The sequence below is a fragment of the Pelmatolapia mariae genome, linkage group LG10_11, assembly GCF_036321145.2.
Source record: "Pelmatolapia mariae isolate MD_Pm_ZW linkage group LG10_11, Pm_UMD_F_2, whole genome shotgun sequence".
NCBI lineage: Eukaryota > Metazoa > Chordata > Actinopteri > Cichliformes > Cichlidae > Pelmatolapia > Pelmatolapia mariae.
Genome location: NC_086236.1, coordinates 54,411,826 through 54,421,479, shown reverse-complemented (window position 1 = coordinate 54,421,479; position 9,654 = coordinate 54,411,826). Strand labels below are relative to the sequence as shown.

The window sequence follows — 9,654 nt, the reverse complement described above, 5'->3', positions numbered from 1 at the left end:
TAACATTTTGATTATTTTAGTGCTGCGCCCAAGTGTATTTTAATAGGAAACACTTTGGTGGACCTTAAGTAAGTGAAGCAAATAGAAACACATGGAGGAAAAAGCGAGGTGGACAAAAACAAACAAAAAACTTTCCCCAGTGAAAATGATGCGTTTTGATCACCGTTTTAGAGGCAATTGTGTGGAATAGTACACTGTGGGCATGAGAAAACTACCAAATAACCCCCTACCCTCGAGAACAAAACACAATAAAAGTGCATATAAAATGCAGATGTTCAGTCATTCTCTACACTCTGTTCCTTTATGACTAAAAAGCCGTGACAGTGCTCGGTATTTACATTGGGTTTACTCCAGAAGCTTGGCCTTAGGGTGGAAGTTTTCCATCACTTTTGGAGAAAAAACAAGTGAAAAATGTAAACTCATCTCAACCTCCCAGATGTTTCCTGTGTGGAGGGTCGATCATTAAAAGCCCAAGTTCATCTGCTCAGCCCTCACCGTATTGAAAATCCCTGTCGTAGTCTGGAAGAAGAAAGCAAAAAAGAGGAAACAAATGAGAAGCAGATTTACGCACTGACACGCTTCAGCGAGTACTCACAATATGACAGCAGTTCTAGAGCATTATTAACCACTATGAGCCTAGTACCAGTTTACAGTAAATGCTCTACAGTGAGTACTTAGATTAAGCCAATTTGACTTTCTAAAAAAAAAAAAAAAACCCCACAATACCCACCTTTGTCATCATCAGCTGCAGAAACTGTGAGAGAGAAAGCAAAGAACATTGACCTTTATTAAGAAATTCAGCAGGTTACATAAGTGCATGTCAGGAAATGAGTGGCTGTTGTTGGACAAACTGGGTTGAGCAAACATCTGAAACAGCGCCTATTAATTAAGGTCTTCATTTTGTAGCTTGCTCCTTAATTAAAACAAAACAGAACAAAACACGCACGCATGGACATTGTTCTCACGGGAACAGCGTGTTAACACTTAAGACCTAACTTCAAATCAATAAAATCAGGATTAGAGGGGTTCCAGTTATTGGCAGGAGGACCAGTTTCTATTTAAGTCTCAAACATCACAAGAAATGCAGAGGATAAAATGCTCGCTAGCCCAGATATTAAAAAAAAAATCCCACCCCAATACAACGGAAAATAATAACTCTGCTTGTTGTGCTTATTCTTCTACCCCAGTATTTTTATTTCATCGCTCTGTTTTAATCCGTGTTCTGTCACTAATGCGGGGAACTTCAGATCAGTCTGTTCTAACACCATCTCTGCCTCCATGTGGAGAAAAAAAAGTTGGCTGCAGACTTTCAGATCTACACTGTTCATTATAAGAAAGGAGAAAGCAGGCACTGTTTATGTGAGCGTCAGTGGTCCGAGTGAGAACAGTGTAACCTTGGAGGAGCACAAGAGAACGCTACACAAATACTTGTGTTAGGCAACATTTTGCATAATTAATGCGTTATTTTTAACGGTTATCATTAACAATATTCGACCGACCGAGAACATAATAGCCGATGCTGAATGCATTGACATAAGCTGCGTGCAAGCGGAGAGTTATTAAAGAGTACAAGCTTTCTGTTCTAAAGTTTAAGCTTAGAGACTTTTCTGACACTTGCTGAAAGAATCACATAAACTGCTACAAATAAGATTGATGCGGTTGAAACCCTGAACTCAGTAATATGTTATCTGTTCTACTGCATCCTGGCTGCTGGAGAGGAAGGGTGAAAGTCACACAGTTAACGCTGACCTTGTTCTTGGGCAGTAAATCCTAATATTCTTTTTCCTCTCCGAAGCAGAAACACATTCTATCAGACCGATGCTGACAAGTATTCCAAAATAAGGTCTAACCCAAGAGTCGGACATAAAAGTCAAAGAAGATCTGCTTAAGATCAAGCACAGCCGATGGCATGCGGGGTGCACGGAAAAACAACTCTGAGACCAGAGCTTGCATTAACAATGGAAAACTTGGCAGCAGTCTGAATAACTGATTTATTCAAACTGCTGTATAAGGAAACATTTACACTAGTCTGACATGGCCTTTTCTCTGTGTACAACACTGGGGTGAAAGATTTTAGCTGGGTTTTTTTAAGTATGCAAATTATGTTAGACATTATAAACATCTGACCATGTTAAAGTGCCATACAATTATGCATGCAACATTAAACAGAAGCAAATCGAAAGTTCATGCTTCGTCAGTGACCACTCACGCAAACTTACCAAACACCTCCCTTCCAAATGCTGATCCTATTATACAGACACAACAGCTCATTTAGCATGGAAGGACTTAAAGCAAAAGCTAGGGAAAGGGGAAGTAACTGAAGAAGGTCATGCTAGTTTTAAAGGAGGGAAATCACGTAATTCTGCTGAAGGTCTCGTGAAAAGAATACCCACCAAGCGCAGGAGCCAGCCAGGAACTGAATGCCACCAGTGTCACAAGATCCATTGTACCTGTTTGGAAAAGTCAAACAAGAAAGGGCTGTGTCAGGATGTGAAATCACAATAACAGGAAACAATAAATGTCTTAACCCGATTGTACACAGTTGTAACCCCCCCCCCCCCTAAAAAAAAAAGACGTGAACCTTCATGAAATCAAGTCTTCTTTAAAGACAAACGCAATTCAACTGGATTAATAACACACAGTTTTACTTTCCGTGTCTTTATTCAACACGCCGACTGATCCCTCACAGTGCAGGCTGAAAAAAAGTAACTCAAACAACTTTCTTTATTAGCAACAACCTCAATCGGATGCTAGCCTGGAGAAGGGAAGGTACGCACTGGAGAAAAGAGGAAGAAATAACACATCTGTGTGAATGAAAGGCAGACAAGTGGGACAAACAAATAATACCATTTTAAGCTACAGACAGTGCACAAGACAGGTGAAGAAGAGAGTGCAGGCAGGGTGGAGATAGTTACAGAAGAACAGCAGCAGAAGTGAAAGGGAGGGTTTACAAGACAGTACTGATTTGGTGATATTATTAGACAAAGGATGTTAAAGATGGAGTTGCCAGGCAGGAGAAAAAGACAAAGGAAGTCCAAAGAGAATCTTTATGGGTGTAGTGAAGGTCATGCATAGGGTTGGTGTGATAAAAGTGGATCATAAGGACAGGGTAATATGGAGGAAAGGTAATCCGCTGTGGCGACCCCAAAGTGAGTAGCTGAAAGATGAAAAAGAAGAGCCTCCATCAGATGTTACCGGTAGCTGCTTATGAGATCGAGCAACAATCAAGAGGAATCTCGCAACGTTTTAGGAAGATTTTTGAAGCATTTTCCAGCTAGGGGCACCTCTTTAATGAGTTTTCTAAAATTCTAAGAGTTGTCTTGATCAAGGCATAATTTACACATCTACACATAGAAGAACAAATTCTACAACCCTCATTTCAGATCTCATCTCCTTAACAAGAACGTCTGATTCCAAGACGATTTGGGAGAACTGATTACAGCAGATGCTTTTACCAGCCTGGACTTTTAAGCGAATATTTTTGTGTTCAATTAAGGCAAGCGAAAGCTACCTTTTTGTGTTTCCAAAACATGCTCCAAGTTCACAGATGGTGTTTTTGTAGAACTATAGAAGCACCCTGCTTACAACTTGTATTGATATAGTCTTATTAGTGTGGTTATGAAGAAGCTTAATTTAATCTGAATGACATCTTTCTTCATGAATATCTGACATCCTCTAGTCTAAAATAAATCAGCTGCTCACACTGTTCTGCTAACGGAGAATCAGCCACTTTCGATGAAGTTCAGAACTGTTTTCACAATAGTATATGGTTAAACTGAACTGAGTTTCACGTGGAAAATCATTGAGACCATGCCTGGTAGGGAGACAATGCTCTTTCTCAGCTAGATGCCACATAACAGGCTCATGAATGTTTTCTGTATGGGAGTCGTAATAACATAGTGCCTTAACTCTGGGTAAGCGAAGAGGGTCTATTTCAAGCGCAGCCCCTCAGAATATGGAGCTCAGCAGTGGAGGGGTACCAGGCAAGCCTGGTGTTGAGTTGCACTTGATATTTGGTCAGTGGATTTGGACTGGTTTTGCTGGGTCATCTACTTTACAAGTGGAGCAAAACCACTTGGGGGAAGCATTACTGTCTATATATTACCTAGGACACTGGGATTCTCTTACACCCATATGTGTAAGGTTATGTTTTAGGTTAAGATCTCACCAGATCCTACCCTTCATGATTGGAAATGGGCTGAAGGTCCATTCAAGACAGTATACGAGTCAAAATTTTGTTTGCTTCACAGCCCTAATTACCAAGAAAAAAAATCCCAAAACAGGACAACAAAAAATGTAATGCAGGTACGCAAAGCTTAGCTCTGCAGTCATAGAAAATCTAAGCCATGAAATAACATCTTTTGCAATGCAAAGATCAAAGCCTATGTTAGCAGAGCCAATGGCTCCCTCCCTGGCCCAAAGCACTGATGGGGATTCATGCATGACTAGAGTGGGGGTGTGAACACGAGCCTGGAGCCTGGAGTGGAGAGAAATGAACACTTCAACCCTGGGAGCAGGATTAACAACAAAGGCCTGCCAATCAGGTTTAATCAAACAAATACAGGGTGAGTTATTCGAACAAGTGCCAATCCAATAATCTTGTTTGTTAGCCTTCTGAGTGATGGAGAGGAATATAATGGGGAGACAGGAAAGAAGCCCATAGAGCAACACGTAAAATGAATTATAATGGGTTATAATAAAGTGGGATTAACACAGACTGTTTCCAATTAGGAACAGGAGCTTGTGTTTTACATTTCACTTACATAAACCCGTTACGGGGTATATTTAGACTCCAAACAGACTGCATCACCATACTTCCAAGGAACAGCACTTGAGTTTTTTTCCTTTCGTAGTTTATTCTGTGAGGTATAGTCTGAAAAACTATGATATTCTGACATCTGTGCGAGTTCTCAACAATTAAAGCCATTCAGATTGTTACAGATTAAGTGACATTTCACAAGTTGTTTGCCACAAACTCACGGCTCAGCGCAAAAACGAGCCTCCAGTGAACTTGGCAGATGCCGTGGCACGTAGAAGTTAGAGCAAATTTATGAGCAGGGGAAAAAAGGCTTTCATAGTGCACAGTAACATTGCAGGTATATGCAAAGAGAACGCGTAGGCGTGAGAGAAGCATGAGCGATGGCTTATCTAATTAGAAGGTCACATGGTGGACGCAGGCATTTAGTTGGGGGTGGTGGTGCAAACAACGTTGGAGAAACCAAGTAGAAAGACGATATCTTTCTAAGAACATATCTATCAATCAAACGCTGCTGACACGGGGTTCTGTTTATATGCGTGCAGAATTTATTTAATATATTTGTACCTGCCTTAACATGAAAGTCGTGTTCAAGGAAACGCATTAATTTCAGCGGAGCACAAGTCAAAGTGAACTTACCGTATATCCGCCTCCTGGAAACTCTAATGTGAGTTGAGACTTTTCGCTCAGTGAGCTAAACTTTACTTGGAGGGGAGGAAAAAAAGTTTCCCTACGTTAAACACGCACAAAAAATAAATAAATAAAATGCATGCAAAACCTTCTATTATGACTTGATTAAAAATGAAGCCGTCTGGGTTGCATTCTGTGTGGATCGTTCACCATTCCCGCCTGGACCAAGTCGGTTTCTCCTTGGTCTTGCCTCAGGAATGAAAGGGGGAGGGGGAGGCGGGGTGCCACTGAAGTTACTCCCAAAAATTACCCAGGACTGCCCCGCTCACAAGTAAACAACGCAGGGAGAGCTGGACTGCAGCGCTACTGTGAGAGGACATCATCATCATCATCACCATTATTATTATTATTCCCACGCTCTTTGTTGCCAGCGCCTCTTGTCAACATGCATTCCATAATGAACTATTAATCACGCTCATTTCTCCCCACTGGCAAATAATAGCCACAAACTGCACGGAACACAGTGAACTTGTTGTTCTGTGCTGCAATTTCCAGGCTTCAAAGAGAGGCTCGGTGCAATTAAGCAAATAAACACTAGATGGCCAGGACAGACTGTCACTGTTGCAGTTTTCTCTCAGCTACATGAAAACTTTGTTCGCGAGGCGTTTTTCCAAGTCAGAGTGCCAGGTTTCTGTCCCATGACAGCAAAGCCTGGCCGGGGTGGAGGAAGGTCCCCCCTTCCTACTCTAAGGACCTTTAGTACATATAGGTTTCTTATAATGACATTAGGTTAGCATTACTTCTATTACATGTGCAAAATGTCATGTTTTTCCAGTTTAAATTGATACAGGTTGCTAGAGCTTCTCTAGAGGAAACATGCGAAGAATCACAAACAACCCACATACTGCAGAGAAAATATCTTTATTTAGTGGTCAGAACAATGTGTTTTTTAATAACAGACACATATTAAAAAGTATTGCAAGACAGGCAAGACATAACTGGAAAGGAGATGGAATAATTTCCTTCCCCACTAGATGGAGATATTGGTCAAGAATGAGCTCCATGCCTCCTTCCTCCCTTTCTTTCTTTTTTTTCCTCTTTTTTTCTAAACCCTGGGTAAACAATAGAAGGCACAATCACCAGGAAGCAACTTTAAACTATTCCATGAAACAAGACGAAGTGCTGAAGCAGGTTGAGTAAATCTGTGAACAAGCGAGATTCTTCATCCTGTTTAAGAGGGGAAGAAACATGGACGTGAGCCACTGTGCAGCTGTTTCATTCATGACCAAGCATCAGTTAATATCTTCAGAGGAACTTTATATTTTATTACCTGTTAACCAGATGCTTTTGTCGGCACAGAACCAGCATCTCTACAGGCCACTGCAATGAAAACAAAAGGGAAAATGAACTTATAAGTAGACTGGAGCAAAGGAAAGTCGTGTCCACTCGGGCACAGCGGAAATTACGCGTGATGACTTTGTACATGAAATTTGTGTTTTAAAAGAACTGAGGATTAGCAGTAGTTCTTATTAGAGTTATTTTCTTGTGTTCTCTATGGACTTGTTGAAAAAAAAAAAAAGCCAAATAAACGACAACTCTGAATAACTCAAGTCAAGGGAGGAAAGAGACGGACAAAACTCTGCTCTCCAAAGAGGTGACTTAAGGCTAGGACACAAAACTAAACATGAGGGCTCAAATTAATATTGCACCCAGATGAGTCTTAAGTGTCCTTGGATGACAAGCAGTGATTGGATTGCAAGCTTGGTAGCTTTTGATGGCCATGCCTGTCAGCCTTACCTGCTTTTTAATCAGTAATTACCATAGGGGATTCTCTGGCATTTCTTAATTAAATTGGACCAAATGCAATTAAAAACCACACTCTCATTCCCTTAAAAGGGCTCTGTGGAGTCCTTGTTTAGTTCTTGCTGTTAAGAGAATAAGCGGTTGAATGGTCATAGCACCTTCCCATCTCTCGCTGATCTGTACTTGATTATTTCAGTGGTCAAATTAAGTTTGCAGTTTGCATAATATGGGGAAAGATAGCATTTAAGATTAAAAAAATAAACCCTCTAACATGGAGCCAAATAATTAAAAGTTAATATCTGGAGCTCTGTCATACTATGAGAGCAAGTAGTGAAGCAAAGGCTGATCCTGTCATAGCACTAAGTGTAGTATTATATCTTCCCCTTTAACCCCCTTATATTTATACACAAGAAATGCTGCAATGTGTCTTTAAAATACTTACCATCTGGAAAAGTCCCCAGCGCTCCAGGAGCCGACAACTACAGACACGTCAGTGGTGATTTTTCCATCTGCTGTCGTCATGTCATCTTTGGAGTCGTTATTGTAGTTACCACAGGCGCCGCACATTTTACCAGACAGGCTACTGTGAATAATGACGGTGACCTCCTGAGAAATAGAGTAAGTGACCCGCACAGCGGATGCCCTCTCGATGATCAAGGCCCTCTCTGAGATTTGGACAGAGAGTGTGCTTGTCACTTTGCTGGGAAGAGACACTTTCCTGCCATTTACCTGAATGACACAGATAATGGAACATAACTGTTATTATTATAGTATAAAATGTCTATTATTATCTAATATATAATGAAACTGAGCTCAAACCAATCACATTCAGTTTTTGCATAAAAATGTTCTCACCCAGGTCACGTGTTCGCTGTTCACTGCCACGATGGTATCGCTGAAGAACACATACACACTGGCAACAGTGGGAGATGCCCCCTTGTTGCAGACCCTAACGTCCACGACCACACGGAACCACAGCTCAGCACTCTCGTCACACAGAGACGCCACTTGGAAAGCGCCCTGTGCTCCTATTGCGCCTGACATACCATCAAAGGAGCTTAGCTGGCCATCACGGCTGACGACACATTGGCCCTGCTTCAGGTGGCAACCCCTGACCCCGTCTCTGATATCGCAAACCTCCCCGCTGGCACAGGACAGCTTTTCACACTTTACCATACCAGAGGCCTGGCACACACACTTTGACTTGCAGTCGTTGTCCACCAATTCTTGGCCCACCTGGGAAGAAGATGTTAAAAACTCGTAATACAGAACTTGCCATAGCTCTATTCAGGTGTCAATTCAGTGACCAGAATATAGGGCTAGTCAGTTTTTACCATCAGATATCTGCCGTTGTACATACACCCACAGTCTTCCAGGACAACACACTGGACACCATTGAAAACGAAGCCATCATCACACTGGCATCCTTCAAAACAGCCCGGAAAACAACCAAACGGGGTAACAAAACTGGCACATGTCCCACTACAGGTATTGGCACACAGCTCATAGTGACTGTGTGGAGGGCAGGAAGCAGCTAGAAGAGAAAACAAGTGCAAAAAATTTGTGCCTGAAATACAGAGCACAGATGAATACATGAGCTAATCTTCAGCTAGAGACTGCTGTGTGTTACTTACGGCAGAAAGAGTTGCTCCTCCACTGCTGGATTTGAACTCCTGCACTCTGGCAGGCCAAAGCGTAAGCCTGCACACTGTTACACAGAGTGTCTTTGTTGCCCCCCACAGCACAAACATCAAACACACAATCCGACAGATATACTGCTGGGTCAATTACACTGTGGCAGGCTTTGAAAGGCCCATTAGGCGCACTGATGATGCCGCAGGAGTCGGGTTTTCCATACAGGACAGCTTTGGCCTGCTCACATTCTGGGCACTGTCCTCCACAGCCTCCACACATATACCCAGGTAGGTCCACCGTCCATGCCATCCCAAATTCATCAACATTTTTGGCTTGTTTGCCACCAGGAAGAATGAAATCATCACCACCGTTCTTGTTGTAGTTTCCACAAAGACCACACATCTTACCCTGGTATGTAGAGGGAACAATCACCTCAACATAGTACACAGTGTCATAGAGGACTGTCAGTCCAAAGGCTGTTCGAACAATTATGTTGCGACCTTCCTGGGTTATTTTGAGACGCCCATTCTCCAGGGATAGCGGAAGGTTTAGTAGTTCATCGTCCACCTTGAAGATCGAGACAAAAAAAAAAAAAAAAGAAGAAGATCGAGACAAAAAATCATTTTTGGGGAAAGAAATTAGAAAAAATACAAGACATATCTACATAAGTATGTTTGATCAAGATAATAAACTCACAAAGACTTTCCAAGGCATTTTCTGCTGGATGTAAATGGCATAACCATAGACTGACACTGCCACTGACTTCGTCACAGCCACCTTTCCATTTCCATACTTCTCATTCCCCTGAGTGACGGTGAACGGCGTCAGCT

At 41.9% G+C, this 9,654-nt stretch overlaps 1 protein-coding gene across 2 annotated transcripts in view; it reads right to left on the bottom strand.

Annotated features, from left to right (window-relative positions):
• LOC134635748 (FXYD domain-containing ion transport regulator 6-like) overlaps positions 1 to 5,697 on the bottom strand; it is a 12,270-nt gene extending 6,573 nt beyond the window's left edge. The window contains exons 1-5 of one of the 2 annotated variants that reach the window (XM_063485259.1): positions 5,396 to 5,697; positions 2,394 to 2,450; positions 2,220 to 2,246; positions 731 to 754; positions 496 to 519 (exon numbers count right to left, since the gene is read on the bottom strand). In XM_063485259.1, the coding sequence (XP_063341329.1) occupies positions 496 to 519; positions 731 to 754; positions 2,220 to 2,246; positions 2,394 to 2,445 (127 nt within the window). In that variant the 5' untranslated portion in view covers positions 2,446 to 2,450; positions 5,396 to 5,697. The remainder of the gene's footprint in view (positions 1 to 495; positions 520 to 730; positions 755 to 2,219; positions 2,247 to 2,393; positions 2,451 to 5,395) is intronic. The other variant, XM_063485260.1, reaches the window with a different exon arrangement.
• Positions 5,698 to 9,654: the final 3,957 nt, after the last annotated feature.